The sequence below is a fragment of the Acipenser ruthenus genome, chromosome 15 (assembly GCF_902713425.1).
Source record: "Acipenser ruthenus chromosome 15, fAciRut3.2 maternal haplotype, whole genome shotgun sequence".
Classification (NCBI taxonomy): Eukaryota; Metazoa; Chordata; class Actinopteri; order Acipenseriformes; family Acipenseridae; genus Acipenser; species Acipenser ruthenus.
This window is the reverse complement of record NC_081203.1, coordinates 44,413-60,997: the sequence shown is the minus strand read 5'-3', so window position 1 is coordinate 60,997 and position 16,585 is coordinate 44,413. Positions and strand designations below refer to the sequence as shown.

The 16,585-nt window shown below is 43.5% G+C and overlaps 1 protein-coding gene across 2 annotated transcripts; it reads right to left on the bottom strand.

The window, feature by feature from the left end:
- Nucleotides 1–80: 80 nt before the first annotated feature.
- LOC117968281 (uncharacterized) lies at nt 81–5,586 on the bottom strand. Of its 2 annotated transcripts, XM_034915948.2 has the most exons (9): nt 5,147–5,586; nt 4,489–4,634; nt 3,201–3,316; nt 2,741–2,865; nt 2,052–2,267; nt 1,828–1,923; nt 1,360–1,419; nt 924–1,094; nt 81–535 (listed from the first exon to the last, which is right to left on the bottom strand). In XM_034915948.2, exons 1-8 carry the CDS (start codon nt 5,223–5,225, stop codon nt 952–954), a joined length of 981 nt encoding a protein of 326 aa, XP_034771839.2. In that variant the 5' UTR covers nt 5,226–5,586; the 3' UTR covers nt 81–535; nt 924–951. The 2 variants fall into 2 exon arrangements, with proteins under 2 accessions (XP_034771839.2, XP_058842601.1); XM_058986618.1 differs by lacking the exon at nt 5,147–5,586 and having other exon boundaries at nt 4,489–5,128.
- Nucleotides 5,587–16,585: the final 10,999 nt, after the last annotated feature.

Below are 16,585 nucleotides of genomic sequence, written 5' to 3'. Positions count from 1 at the left end.
AAAATACTCTGAGAAAGACTTCAGGTCAAAACGTTTGCAAACAATTGTAACTATTACTATAACGTCCTGAAAGAAACTACTTCAATGTATATGTTTTATTATTAGTAAAAAGTTAATGAACAAATAAAGACTTTACTACAAGTGTTGAAAAGCACAACATTTAAAACAACATTCTGTTTTCTGGAAATGTATTTTCTGAAACTTTTAACCTCAAACATTTTAAATACATTTACGATCAAGTTAAAAAGTGCAGTTTTGTAAAACAACAATGCTCTACTGATCAGGGCTCTGCAACCTCTCACTGGAGTAATCTCTTCTCCCTCCCAAATAATTGTCTGTACCGTTTCAATGAAATGGTCATTTCAGAGAAGAGCGACGGGAGATTCAGTTTTGTTTGCCCCTGACCCTGCTGAAGCCGGATCCTTTTCTTCCTAACGGGAGACGATGTTCTTGCTGTGCATCTTGGGTTTCCTGTGCCCTCTGCTCACCACTCACCACTCAACATGACAAGCTAATCCAGGAGAGAAAGCAATCCCTGCAATAACAAGCCAAGAAGCCTTGAAATGCAACTGGAAATAGGTACTTCAATGCCCTGTTTTACCCATTATTCTGGATTCGAACAACTGTCTCTGTGACCTTGAAAAATAGACCAACGTCACTCGTGTGAACTGGTTCCAGGTCCGGTTCAGACACGTTATCAGCATCAGTCAGGTGAACCAGCCTCGACTCTTTTAAGTGGTGTCCTGTTAATTGTGATTGAATGACACTCACACTTCATGAAGACAATACGCATTCAGCCTATAGAACGAGGAGCAAAAGTACAGAAGACAGTGTGACACTTACCTGAACGAACACACAGGAAAAAGAGACACAAATACAATGTGGGACCCTAAAGCAATGCCAGAAGCAGCTGCAGTATTTACCTGGCGAGTGAGACAGGGCTGCAGGGCTTCAGGGCTGCTTGTATTTGATAAATTCCCCTTGCGAGTTGTCAGGGTGGTCCCAACTTGCTAGATCCTCGTTGTTGAATAAACGATTCTCCAGCAGCTTGATTATAGTCAGATCAGCTGCATCAAACTCACTTTCCTTTGCGTCTGAAGGACATTGGACATTAGCAACCCCATTCTTTCAGTGACTGCAGATGCAAATGACTTGAACACTGAGCATGGCAGGAGTCAGGGAGGCTGTGTGCCCAAACTCCTGTATTAAGCACTGCTAGAAATTCCTTAAGAATTGGAATATACATTAGATACTCCCCTCACAATATTAAACACTACAGTGTCTGGGGAAACTATATAAGGATTTGCAAATCTGTATACAACTGCCCCCAAAATATGAATCATGTAAGTGAGGACTGACCTGAGCAGGATGGCAAACAGCCAGCTGCAGCATCACAAGCCGATGCCTGAGCACCACACACTGAGAAGAGGAAGAGGCTGCATTAGCACACAGTGTAAATGGATAATACTATGTTAAAGTGTGTGTGTGTGTGTGTGTGTCAGGGTCTCTGTTTAAATGGATAATACTATGTTAAAGTGTGTGTGTGTGTGTGTGTGTGTGTGTCAGGGTCTCTGTGTAAATGGATAATACTATGTTAAAGTGTGTGTGTGTGTGTGTCAGGGTCTCTGTGTAAATGGATAATACTATGTTAAAGTGTGTGTGTGTGTGTGTCAGGGTCTCTGTGTAAATGGATAATACTATGTTAAAGTGTGTGTCAGGGTCTCTGTGTAAATGGATAATACTATGTTAAAGTGTGTGTGTGTGTGTGTCAGGGTCTCTGTTTAAATGGATAATACTATGTTAAAGTGTGTGTCAGGGTCTCTCTACCTTGCTGAGCGCTCGTTTTGATTCCTGAATTACAGTCGCACTTCACAGGTTTGGTCCAAATCTCACACTTGCTGCCGCTGTAACCTGGAGAGCATTCTGAGGGAAACCACGCAATCACACATGGCAAATAAAGAGACTGTGACCCTCTACATACTGATACAAAATGACTGATCTGATCATGTAAGCTTTTTAAAGTGTACATGTCTGTCTGTCTGTCTGCTAACCTGTTCTGGAATACACCATGGAACTGGCTTTTGGGACTATCTTGGCGCTGGCTGGGACTAGATAAAATAAGCCTTCTGATGGCACGACAGCGGCACATTGAGACTTGGTACTCTGACAGGCATCCTTAGCACTGGTTAGGTCTGACCTCTGTTCATAGCTGTATGGAGGGCTCTGTTCCAGGCCATATCCTGGCTTCTCTTCAAAAAAGTCTGCAGCTGAAGGAACAAAAATGGGAAGGGAATCATTTTCATAAATACATCACAGACTGCAGATAGAAAAGAAAATGCAGCTGTGGTCATTGTCTTCTGGGTTCAACATGCCATGTGTTCAGCAGAGACACACATTCACTCACTATTCTACCCACTCAGCTAAACCCACATCGTGCAGCATACGTTACAATTGGGCAAATGCATATATCTGTACTGAGATAAAAACTTGATCAGCAATAAAAACAGTAAAAGAATTTGTCTAAAGTAAAATCCATGTTGTTTTTCTTCAGCAATGTTGCTTTCAGTGTGCTCCAGTTTGTACCACTATCACACATAATGACAGGCTGAGCCGTGACAAAGCCAACCCTTCCCATTAGCCTGCCAGATACAATGGTGCTACATGCCATTTACATTACATACTGAGGGGTAGGTGGCTGGATTTCAAAATCAAACGAAAATAGAAAGACTTTTCTGCATACTCCTATTGCGTTTGCAGATGAAGAAGTTCTTCATCGCACAGTCATTGTCAGTAAGAAATCCGGTCCTTGTGTTGAACGAGACACAGTCCTTCAGCCCTCCCTTTACCTTGTCATCAAGAAAATACCTGCAGAGGGATAGAGAGTCCTGCAGACATTAACAGCTGAGCAGCACAAACCATCCACCACAATGATGGACTTCTATCTCTGAGCTGACCAGAACCACAGGCTCTGCTGGATTTCAACTCATTCACTTCCATGTATTTATTTATCTAAGATGTATACTGCTGTTGTTTTATTTATTTTACAAAACTGAAATGCAACCACAAGTCACGGGAATTGTGGCAGTTTGGAAACTGAAGCAGCCTGCAAATTAGAGGTGATTTGTGACGGATCTGCAATGAATATAGTGAAAGTGTTGTGACTTGTGTTTGTTTTTAAATATACAAGCACAAGAGCTCACGTTTTGAGAGAGGGGTCGAGTGTGGATCCTGCGGTCCACTGGAATAGCGACTCCTGAGACCGGTCGTTCAGTCCTGTCCAAAATGCTCCGAAGCCAGCAATAACTGGCATCAAGTCCTGGAAAATGAAAGACTTCATTATTCAATATTTCAGAAATAATAAAAAATAAAAAGCACCAGAGAGGGAGAAACGACAGGACAATTTCAGAATACAGCATCATTTCATAATACAGCACCATTTCATATTGCAGCATCATTTCATATTACAGCATCATTTCATATTACAGCTTAATTTCATATTACAGTACCATTTGATATTAGTTTAATTTCATAATACAGCATCATTTCATAATACAGTATCATTTCATAATACAGCATCATTTCATAATACAGTATCATTTCATAATACAGCATCATTTCATAATACAGTTTCATTTCATAATACAGCTTAATTTCATAATACAGTATCATTTCATATTACAGCTTAATTTCATATTACAGTACCATTTGATATTAGTTTAATTTCATAATACAGTATCATTTCATAATACAGCATCATTTCATAATACAGCTTAATTTCATATTACAGTACCATTTCATATTACAGTACCATTTCATATTACAGCATCATTTCATAATACAGTATCATTTCATATTGCAGCATCATTTCATATTACAGCATCGTTTCATATTACAGCTTAATTTCATATTACAGTACCATTTGATATTAGTTTAATTTCATATAACAGCATCATTTCATAATACAGTATCATTTCATATTAGTTTAATTTCATATAACAGCATCATTTCATATTACAGTACCATTTCATAATACAGTTTAATTTCATATAACAGCATCATTTCATATTACAGTATCATTTCATAATACAGCATCATTTCATAATACAGTTTAATTTCATATTACAGTAACATTTCATAATACAGCATCATTTCATAATACAGCATCATTTCATAATACAGTTTAATTTCATATAACAGCATCATTTCATATTACAGTATCATTTCATAATACAGCATCATTTCATAATACAGTTTAATTTCATATTACAGTAACATTTCATAATACAGCATCATTTCATAATACAGCATCATTTCATAATACAGTTTAATTTCATATTACAGTATCATTTCATATTGCAGTACCATTTCATATAACAGTACCATTTGATATTGCAGCATCATTTCATATTGCAGCATCATTTCATATTGCAGTATCATTTCATATTGCAGTATCATTTCATGTAACAGCACCATTTCATATTACAGTACCATTTCATATTTGCTCTCCAAGTACAGCAGGTCTGTCATCCAATACGATCTACAGATCGCTAGGGCCTCCTTCCAGGTTGTCATGGTGTTGACCTCAATATAATAGCAGCCCTCGTTCGTGTATTGCCAGCCAGGAAGGCAGGGATCTATAAAAACACACGGGGCACAGTAACAGTGCAACACACTATTGTACTGAAAAGGACGCACAGTGTAAAAAACAAAGTATCTCCGAGTGGAAATCAGCAGTGGAACCAAGGTGGAAATGAAAACTATGTTAGCAACACGGGTCCATGTTTAGAAACACCGGACTGACACTTCATGTTTAAATAGAAGCGCTGTCACCGCATCTTCTGTTGCGTGAAATCCAGACAGAGGGCAAAACCTATTTTTAAAAACCGTTACATTTAAAAATCAGCATGATTCTAATGTCACAATTTTACCAACGGTTTTTTTTTATTTATTTGGAAAACAAGGTACTTAATAACTTTCTCCAAATTGAAACAAAAGCCAAACCTGTCAGCTGCGCTCACAGTACACTCTCACATAACTCTCTTGTGACCGGCTAATCCTTATTAAGGATATTATGAAATAATATAACAAGAATTCACACAATAACGTGACAATTACACGCACATTAATAAATACAGGAATGTCTTACTTGTGTAAGTCTGCGTGAAGTTGAACGGTAACATGACTAACAGTACCCTTACTAAAAAAAAACTACAACAAATGCTCATATCGTATGTTTTCTCTCTCTCTCTCTACATATATATATATATATAAAGTAAATGTTTGTAATCTCCCCGTTTGTAAATATAAAAATAACTGTCAAAAGGAAGCGTTATTTATGAGTCCTGCCGCTCTCGAATCGCTGTTCGGTCGAGTCACGTGAAGCGCCTTGTCCAGATATATCACGTGATTTCGTGTTCTGCAGTTACAGTTGCGGTTTCGTTGATTCAGCGTTGCGTGGAGGCTTCCCAGGTCTTAAGAATACATTTAAAATCTTCCAGTAATTTTAAGAATTGTTTTAAACTGTGATATGCATCTACCTATTGTATTTTTTTAAAATCCATTCTTAATAATCGTTTTGCTGTTGTAGATTTGATATAGCCTCAGTCATTTACAGTGTCACAGTGCGTTCAATATGCAATATACATCCTGTGGGGATCACAGCATCACTCCCTCACTAATCTTTCTGTGCTGCCATCAGTTCTGTACCAGAACATCGTGCCAGGGCCAAACACGCTGGTCGCTCGTGGTACAAACGGAATTGCCCTATAGCACACTTGGAAAGATCCTACGGGACACATACAACTTCGATTACATGCCATTAGAGCGTTGATCCCCCTGCAGAGCTAAAAATGGGTGTGTGGAGTGGTGGGGGAGGGAGCAATCACAGCTGAGCGCTGTGTGGAGCTGAAATAGAAACCTGGCAGCCACGCTGTAAACACGTCAGTGCTGCCCCGTGCACCTGTTGTGTACAACTCCCAGCCCCACAGGACCACAGGGGCCAGGAATGAATACAATAGAAACAGGGTTTATCAGCCTGCACTCAAATCACAGGAGCACAGAGGCCAGGAATGAATACAATAGAAATGGGGTTTATCAGCCTGCACTCAAATCACAGGACCACAGGGGTCAGGAATGAATACAATAGAAATGGGGTTTATCAGCCTGCACTCAAATCACAGGAGCACAGAACAGTCACTGCTTTTCATGTAAATAAATACTGGCTATGCACAGAGTGCAGCCAAACACCAAATGTAGCAAAACTTGTTTCATTTTCAAAAGCCAAGTCTCATAGTTGAAACCTTGGTTGCAGAACAGCAGAAGTTACCGTATCTTACGAATCTGAATGTCAGCTTACAGAAAGGATCTGTTTGACTTGTAACTGTTTTACATGTGGATGTATATAGGTGATTGTGTTTCTCACATACAATCACATGTTTCTGATGTAGCCCACACAGTCACAGTCATGTAAGAAGGTCAGAGGTATAGATACACATGATAGTGCTGTCAAGTGCTCTGACACAGAGGTGGAGCCATAATGTCAGTGACAGGGTGACCATGGTAAAGCTATGGTTACCCGTGAACTATTGGGAAATAGACACTGTCTCATCTTACTCTGGCTCCCTTTATTAGTGCTCCTGATCAGAGCATGCATTCAAAATGCACCTTGATCTTTCCCAACCTGGAGCTGCTCTGTGACTGGTTTGTTGTAACCAGCCTTGCTGTTGTTCTTGGACGTGTTTCTGGAAAATATTTTGTGCTAGTTAATGTTTAAGAACCAAAACCCACAAACAGAATTGCAGTGGTGTTTTTATTGCCTTCTCTCTTCTCAGGATTGAGCACAGGCCCTGCTCTAGAACCCTTAAGAACCTGTAAGAGACTCCTGCTCTAGAACTCTTAGTAGCCTGTAACATACCTCACTGGCAGCATCCTTTAATATGCAGCACTTTGATTAACATTCATCACTTGCTATTAGATTTTCCAAGCAACTATCGCAAAATGACTAATATCACCTTACAGGAGCAATTTCCCCTTTATAAGAAACCTCAGAACTGTCATAGCTTTTAATAAAGCTAAATGTGTGTGTGTGGCGGGGGCAGGGGGGGGGGAGGGGGGTAATAAAAACTCTTTAAGAAGTCTTTCAATTTATTAAGTTTCTTTTAGTGTTTTTTAATTCAGCACTAGTGAGTGTTGATTAGTTATGAATCTCAAATATATACATATATTGTTGCAGAGACGATGGGGTAGTTGTGGCAGACTAGGGCAAGTAGAAAAGTTGTAGTCCAAGAAGGAACTGCCGGACTACATTTCCCAGGATGCCACAGGACAAGCCATGCACACCCAAAGCAGTAGTGAATGTATGCGTGAAGGAGACAGGTGCTGTGGAGACCTGAGTGTGTGAGAGGGCTTTGCTTTGCTGGTAAACAGTTTATCCATCCAGTGTACAGTTAGGATGGAGAGAGTTTTGTTTAGGGCTCCAAAATGGAGTTAGGTTTTTGTTTTGTTTCTTTGTTTTGTTATTGTAAATAATAAACTGTGCTAACCCTCACAGTTCTGTGTCTGGGGCAGTGATTTTTAAAGAGTGCAACGAACGCTGGCTGTGAGGCTTCATGTTACAATATAGAAATATTTATATGTAAACACACACGGCATTATGCAAAGTCATTATGATAGTTCAGTTCCAGTTCCACCCACTTGGAACTAATCTCTCTCCCAATCCCACGCCTGCCAATTCTCCTGTTTCAGTTGTGATTCGATTCCGCTGGAGCGTTGATCCTGCTGCACATCACAAATGGGTATCGTTTTGAGATAACCTTGGGGTTATGAAGCAATCCAGGCACAATCTCAAAACGGGCACAGTGGTTTGATAGAAGTGGATAGAAGCCTTATTTCAGAGACGGCGCTGGAGCAGGAAACCTTATTGCACCTCTACAGGCTCTCTGTGTGTAACTCTCACCCCAGTGTGAGTCTCCTCTTACTGACCTGCATGCAGGACCCCTGCACCGCACAGCCTCTCTGTGTGTAACTCTCACCCCAGTGTGAGTCTCCTCTTACTGACCTGCATGCAGGACCCCTGCACCGCACAGCCTCTCTGTGTGTAACTCTCACCCCAGTGTGAGTCTCCTCTTACTGACCTGCATGCAGGACCCCTGCACCGCACAGCCTCTCTGTGTGTAACTCTCACCCCAGTGTGAGTCTCCTCTTACTGACCTGCATGCAGGACCCCTGCACCGCACAGCCTCTCTGTGTGTAACTCTCACCCCAGTGTGAGTCTCCTCTTACTGACCTGCATGCAGGACCCCTGCACCGCACAGCCTCTCTGTGTGTAACTCTCACCCCAGTGTGAGTCTCCTCTTACTGACCTGCATGCAGGACTCCTGCACCGCACAGCCTCTCTGTGTGTAACTCTCACCCCAGTGTGAGTCTCCTCTTACTGACCTGCATGCAGGACCCCTGCACCACACAGCCTCTCTGTGTGTAACTCTCACCCCAGTGTGAGTCTCCTCTTACTGACCTGCATGCAGAGCTTCATAACAAATGCTTTTGTTTCTATCAGGGTTAAAATGGTGCCCCTTTGGTTATATGATATAAGAAGCAGGATGATTTGAAGGTATTTGATGATTTTGTCCAGTACTTCAGATGCATGAGGATATAACAAAATAGTTGTTTAATAAATGAAGAGGCTCTAGTGACCAAGGCTGTGCTTATCCAGGGGACTGAAATATCATGCTATTTACTTTAGTTAAATAAATAGAAGATTAACTGAGCAAACTGGCAGATAAAAGGACTGAGAAATGCAAAATTGCAGGAAGAACTGGAGCTCCATCGCTTTGGAGGGTTCAGTGAGGTGTGTGTGTGTGTGTGCGTGTGTGTGTGTGCGTGTGTGTGTTTGTGTGTGCGTGTGTGTGCACGTGTGTGTGTGTGATTGCTGGTGCATTAGTGTGTGTGAGTATGTGTGTGTGAGTGTGTGTGTGTGATTGCTGGTGCATTAGTGTGTGTGTGTGTGTTTATGTGTGTGTGTGTGTGTGTGTGAGTGTGTGTGTGTGATTGCTGGTGCATTAGTGTGTGTGTGTGTGTGTGTGTTTATGTGTGTGTGTGTGTGAGTGTGTGTGTGTGATTGCTGGTGCATTAGTGTGTGTGTGTGTGTTTATGTGTGTGTGTGTGAGTGTGTGTGTGTGATTGCTGGTGCATTAGTGTGTGTGTGTGTGTGATTGCTGGTGCATTAGTGTGTGTGTGTGTGTGTGTGTGTGAGATTGCTGGTGCATTAGTGTGTGTGAGTATGTGTGTGTGAGTGTGTGTGATTGCTGGTGCATTAGTGTGTGTGTGTGTGTGTGTGTGTGTGTGATTGCTGGTGCATTAGTGTGTGTGTGTGTGTGTGTGTGTGTGTGTGTGATTGCTGGTGCATTAGTGTGTGTGTGTGTTTGTGAGTGTGTGTGTGTGATTGCTGGTGCATTAGTGTGTGTGTGTGTGTGTGTGAGTGTGTGTGTGTGAGTGTGTGTGTGTGATTGCTGGTGCATTAGTGTGTGTGTGTGTGTGTGTGTGAGTGTGTGTGTGATTGCTGGTGCATTAGTGTGTGTGTGTGTGTGTTTATGTGTGTGTGTGTGAGTGTGTGTGTGTGATTGCTGGTGCATTAGTGTGTGTGTGTGTGTGTGTGTGATTGCTGGTGCATTAGTGTGTGTGTGTGTGTTTGTGTGTGTGTGATTGCTGGTGCATTAGTGTGTGTGTGTGTGTGTGTGTGATTGCTGGTGCATTAGTGTGTGTGTGTGTTTGTGAGTGTGTGTGTGTGATTGCTGGTGCATTAGTGTGTGTGTGTGTGTGTGTGTGTGTGTGAGTGTGTGTGTGATTGCTGGTGCATTAGTGTGTGTGTGTGTGTGTGTGTGTGTGAGTGTGTGTGTGTGTGTGTGTGTGAGTGTGTGTGTGTGTGTGATTGCTGGTGCATTAGTGTGTGTGTGTGTGTGTGTGTGAGTGTGTGTGATTGCTGGTGCATTAGTGTGTGTGTGTGGCCTGAGACAGCTCAACTTCTCCTCGTGCACAAGAACGTTATTTGGACTGCCTCTTGCTGTGATTGGATAGACAGTGACAGACTCCTCCCGCAAGGGGCGGGGCAGCACCTTTTGAGGTGAACAAGCCCGTGAGACGCGATTAAAGAGGGTGAGAGGACTCCGCGGAGAGCAGAGAGAGAGACCTGATCGCACGAGATCTCTGGAGAAGCACGACTATCACCAGGAAACAAAAACAAGCGAAATATTGAGTTCATTGTTTGCGGCGGGTAAGTTTTTTTTTTTTTTTCTGAAATAACTTGGATCAAATTTCTTGCATGTCACAAATAATAATAATAAAAAAACACAAGTGACATCAGGTCCAAATGTGGTCCGTCTCTTTGTTTTTAGCAAACAGCTAACAGAGTGTCTAAACGCGACCCTGGCACCTGTACGAAATGAATGCGTCTCTCATTGCGCCTCGGCCTGCAAATTATTCGCTATGTAAACTATTTAGAAACTGTTCAGTGCATGCCAGCCCGCTATCCAGCTGCAGGAGTACTAAGTGTTTACAGATCCGGCCGTGGAGTCAATGAAGTAAATTGCAATATCCGTCTGGGTGCACGCTCTATAGAATACTCTCCGCTAGTACAGTGTGTCCTGTGCAGTATATTACAGTAACCGACCGTCATTATATAGAAACCTGCGGCAGGCACGGGGACTACTGTAATTTTATATAGGCGGCACAGTGTTAGTAAACATGGACTCTTCTGAGTCTGTGAAAACGACAGGCGCGTGTCAGATTGCACGAGATAATAGCGCCATAACCAAGGTAAAGTAATACAGTAATATTGAAATCATAGAATACCATCAGTGATGTTGAGGTGACTGGTTAGTGCAGCACGATGCCTGTTCTGGACTCAGTTTGAATGTATTATTTGCAGTGATGTTTGACAGCTGCTCTGCAGGATTTCAATGCACTCTGGGGTTGCTTGCAGGATCTGCACACACTGGAGATTGCCTGTGGGAGTCGGGCTGGTGCTGTTGCTAAGTGAATCTGATTCTGCTGTGACGTGTCCAGTCAGCGCCTGAAGGATGAGTGTGGTGGACAGGTCACCCCAGGGTCACTCGGGCCGCTGCATCAGCTTGGGGCTGAAACACTTCCTGCGTCTGTTCCAGTCCATACCCCAGCTGAACGCTGACCCTGAACTGGGCAAACTCGCCCCAGCAGAGGAACACCCCCCTGCCAGCCCGGAGAGCCCTGAGCCCCAGCAGAGGGAGGCGAGGCTGGGCTGGCTGTGGAGCAGAGCCCTGGTGGGACTGCTGGTTCTGCTGGCTCTCACAGTCATGGTGCTGCTCTTCCTGTGGAACTACCAGTGCATCATCGTTCACCGCTTCTGCCAGAGCCACATCGAGGAGCGCCTGCCCTTCCCTGTGTTCAGCCAGTCTGCAGAGGAGCCACGCCACAGCCCAGAGCAGTAGAGAGCCTCCAGCAGCACTGCTAGCCCTGCACTGACCGCTCTGTCTGACAGCTGCACTCGACACCACATGTGTTTGCTACTGTTCCTGGAGGAGGCCAGAAATGTGATCTCACCTTTCAATCCTTTATTTATATATATATAATTTCTCAATTTGTAATTCTTTTTTTTAACTACCTGGTATCTGTGTGATGTAATTGCGCTTCACAATGTGAGCACCCCTTTTCACAGACTGGTTTGCATGGCAGTGATGTTCATTCAAGCTGGCATTCACTGTGCATGGACTGCCTCACACACACAACCCTGCTCTAATGGACTGCCTCACACACACAACCCTGCTCTAATGGACTGCCTCACACACACAACCCTGCTCTAATGGACTGCCTCACACACACAACCCTGCTCTAATGGACTGCCTCACACACACAACCCTGCTCTAATGGACTGCCTCACACACACAACCCTGCTCTAATGGACTGCCTCACACACACAACCCTGCTCTAATGGACTGCCTCACACACACAACCCTGCTCTAATGGACTGCCTCACTTACACAACCCTGCTCTAATGGACTGCCTCACACACACAACCCTGCTCTAATGGACTGCCTCACACACACAACCCTGCTCTAATGGACTGCCTCACAGTGCTTCAATGTGCAGACAGTGGAGACTCAGCTCCAGCACAGTGGCTTCACTTGGGATTCTGTATATGTAAAACACTTATTTTTCTTTCTTTTAGTTGTGTGTTTTGTCTGTGTTTGTACATAAATGAATAAAGTAATATTTGTAATCATCACCATTGTGTTTCCCTGACTTTTCTATTCTCTTTTGTTAAGTGAACAGACCCTGCATAACCCTGCCTGTGATTTTTCCAGTTTCTATTTTTACTTTATTTTTCTCTTAGCTGATAAAAGCTGGAGCTGTCTGTTCAAAACAGAGTGAGTTATGAGTCCTCTGCTTCCTCTTGCATAGCTTTCAATCTCTCCGTCTCTCTTTTATCTTGTTTACTGTAAAAAAGCAGAAGCACAGAAATGTGTGAAGCATGTAATCCAGAGCAAGCCGGTCCAGGGAAGCCTCGGGCTGAGCTGGAGCAGAAGCTGCTGTCATCATGCGTCCCTGCTCGTCTTGGACAGAGAAGACGTGCCCATGGCTGCAGAGGGCTGGCTGGGACTGACTGCACACTGATGGCTGCTCCACACAGCTCCCCGCTAGTCTGTCTCCACAGCCGCTAATCTCCTATAGGGGGAATGGGAGTGTCTCACTCCTCAGTTTTCAGATGGACAGTTCAAACAATTGCTACTCTCTGAAATAAATGGCAAAGCTGTGAAATACTCACCGGTTATGCTGGGTTATGTAATAGAAGTAGGAGGCTCCGGCAAGCAGGCTTCCCCCCATCACACTGAACATGAGATACTTCCCAGCTGGAGAGCAACACAAGAGAGGGCACGTTCAGCAGGCAGGCTTCCCCCCAACACACTGAACATGAGATACTTCCCATCTGGTGGGCACATTCAGCAGGCGGGCAGATCCCCTGCTGTTGGGCTTTAGTGGCATCTCCTTGTAGAAAGCACGCTGTCCAGCTGTATTACAGCAGCGCTTCAGATGCGGCACAGCAAATTCAGAGACACCACTAGTGTACTATTACTGCCACATCAAAATGCATTCACTTAACTTAAAGAAAGAGGCTTACCTTTCTGCCAAAACGTGTCGACTCTCTTCACTCGTGTTAAAATCCTATTGCCTTCTTCAGAGCCTGCTGTATCGCTGCTGTCTAAGAAAGATCCTAAAGAAGAAAAACCTTGAACTGCAAAGCAAGCTATGTAGCTACGGGCTCTACACCGTTTACATTGATCAATTCTGGACACCCAGCATTTCTAAACTGTTTGTTTTGCTTGTAAAGTATCTGATATAATCCTCTCCCTGGTTCAGTGATACTCACCCCTGCCCTGCTCTCTCTTCAGTACACTGGTACCTCTGCCCTGCTCTCTCTTCAGTACACTGGTACCCCTGCCCTGCTCTCTCTTCAGTACACTGGTACCTCTGCCCTGCTCTCTCTTCAGTACACTGGTACCTCTGCCCTGCTCTCTCTTCAGTACACTGGTACCTCTGCCCTGCTCTCTCTTCAGTACACTGGTACCCCTGCCCTGCTCTCTCTTCAGTACACTGGTACCTCTGCCCTGTTCTCTCTTCAGTACACTGGTACCTCTGCCCTGTTCTCTCTTCAGTACACTGGTACCTCTGCCCTGCTCAGCCCCCACCTCGCCCGGTGGTTCAGTTACTGATTTATATGCAGGCTTTGCCTCTCTGGTGAGTCTCTCTGGAAAGCTGCTTGTCAGACCTGCCACAACAGTGAACTTCATTGTGAGATTAGACACTCAGATTAACTTCATTGTGAGATTACACACTCAGATTAACTTCATTGTGAGATTAGACACTGAGATTAACTTCATTGTGAGATTACACACTCAGATTAACTTCATTGTGAGATTACACACTCAGATTAACTTCATTGTGGGATTACACACTCAGATTAACTTCATTGAGATTAGACACTGAGATTAACTGGGATTACACACTCATCTTCACACTTGTTCTTTCACTGAGACCTTTTTTTAATCAGACAAAACATGTTGCAGTTTTTTAACCAGATTATTCTACCTTCAATGGTTTTGTAATGAAATGTGTTCTGTTTTTGTGTTGCTAGCCCAAATCACTTCACTGCTAACAGTGACAGTCACTCACAGCACAGAGCAGAGAGAAGGAAAAGCAGAACGAGTCCCTCCAGTTGTCTCTTCATCTCAAATCATCTTCTCAGTCACCCGCTTACTGGCACAATGCATCAACAGCAGTTCATCGTGAGGTCAGAGAAATGTATGCAAATAGTATGACATCACAATCCAGTGGTTTCCGTGGAGACAGGTATTTAAGGGCTTGCAGAAATGCCAGTGTGTGTTTTTTAGATAAAGGACAGTGTAAGAGACAGCACAGATAAGATGTAGATGTGCGAGAGCCCTGATTGTTATAGAGACCGACAGCGTTCCCTTGTTGCTTCACCATGCTGACAGTATGTTGTACAATAGCACCTTACTTTACTGCATGAGGACCCTTTACTCGCACAGCTTCCTTGTCACATTACAGTATATCAAAGATATTAGTTGAGATATTTCTATAATACTCCTATTTCAAAAAATCTTCTGGGAAGCCACTGTGCCACCACACACACACACACATTGAAAACAGACACTACAACACACACACACACAGACACACAGACCTACACACTGACACACATACACACCTACACATTGACACACACCTACACACACACACACACCTACACATTGACACACACACACCTACACACACACACACACACACACACACCTACGCATTGACACACACACCTACACACACACACACACACACACACACACACACACACTGCACAGGGGTGCTGCTGCTCTACACAGTGGATTCATCCACTTCCTGAGTAACTGGTGAAATCAGAGAACTGCATTCTCTGTTTTAATCAGACTTTTTTTAATAGATTGAAAACTCTCTTGCAGGCAATACACTTAATCTTCTATTTCTTCATGAAGCTGCTCCTCTCTGAAAGACAAACACGACAGAAAGGTCACAGTGCGCTCTCATGGGTGCTGCATTCAAAGCAGCAGCTGTACAGAGTTACACACACGTTTGGACAGAGTTACACACGCGTTTGGACAGAGTTACACAAGCGTGTGGACAGAGTTACACACGTTTGGACAGAGTTACACACGTGTTTGGACAGAGTTACACATGCGTTTGTACAGAGTTACACACGCGTTTGGACGAGTTACACACATGTTTGTACAGAGTTACACACGTGTTTGTACAGAGTTACACACGCGTTTGGCCAGAGTTACACACATGTTTGTACAGAGTTACACACGTGTTTGTACAGAGTTACACACACGTTTGGACGAGTTACACACATGTTTGTACAGAGTTACACACGTGTTTGTACAGAGTTACACACGCGTTTGGCCAGAGTTACACACACATTTGGACAGAGTTACACACACATTTGGACAGAGTTACACACATGTTTGTACAGAGTTACACACGCGTTTGTACAGAGTTACACACGCGTTTGTACAGAGTTACACACGCGTTTGTACAGAGTTACACACGCGTTTGGACTAGTTACATACATGTTTGTACAGAGTTACACACGCGTTTGGACAGAGTTACACACATGTTTGTACAGAGTTACAGTACAGTCCAGACTTGCGAATGTGTAAGTAAGGGTAGGTTTGGCAGTGGGAGTTGTGCAGGTCTTGTAACAGGCTTTTAGAAGCCCTCCCTGCCTCCGTGTTAATAATGATACTCACTGAGGTGGAGCAGGCTGGTCATCTCGTCTGCAAACACATCAAAACCTGTTCAATGCAAATTCTTACTTTATGAAATAAACAGCTAGCTGATCTTTTTTCTTTTTGACTGTCCATAGTGCCACCTGGTGGCAACATGCTGTAAGTGAGCTTTTATTCTTTACCCAGTAAAACCCAATTAGGCTGTTCTTTCTATATCAGATTTGAATTACAGACTCTTCTTGCGCTGTGTAGAATAAAGACTCACCCTGTCTCCTGTCCTGGTTTTAGAAGCAGCCCAGCGCAGGCCACCATCATCCCCACCGCCAGCATGAAGACTGCCGCGATCACACCCAGCAGCGGCTTCAGGGTAGCTTGAGTGAGCACGTGAGAGCATTCACACGAACCAAACGCTGCGAGAGAGGCGGGGAGCGCAGACGCGTTTCAGCATGCTTTCTTATACTGCACCTGATGCATGTCACAGTGACACACATTATCACCACTACGGAACACTGTACAATTGGGTAGTGTTTTATAGACTGTTTACTCACCTTTTTTGACCCAGTCAGTTGAAGCAGCGGCCTGTGAAATTCAAGTTTTCTTTATTAATGTTTTTCTTTCATACAATTTTTTCTTTTTTCTCTCTATTATTTTTTTTATTTTACATCAAAATACATTCAACACAAAAAAGACAGACTGGAAGCCCAAAGCATCTCGAAATCACGACTGCTTACTCCTGGTTGCGTGTCTTCAGCACTGGCGCTGTCTGTGTTCTGTAG

What these genes read in the sequence shown, in the direction of transcription:
- LOC117968281 (XM_034915948.2), bottom strand. Translation starts at nt 5,225, where the DNA reads ATGAGCATTTGTTGTAGTTTTTTTTTAGTAAGGGTACTGTTAGTCATG. An exon ending in CATGGTGTATTCCAGAACAG is followed by an intron (nt 1,924 to 2,051) that starts GTTAGCAGACAG and finishes GGTTTCCCTCAG; the next exon opens with AATGCTCTCCAGGTTACAGC. An exon ending in CAAAACGAGCGCTCAGCAAG is followed by an intron (nt 1,420 to 1,827) that starts GTAGAGAGACCC and finishes TCCTCTTCTCAG; the next exon opens with TGTGTGGTGCTCAGGCATCG.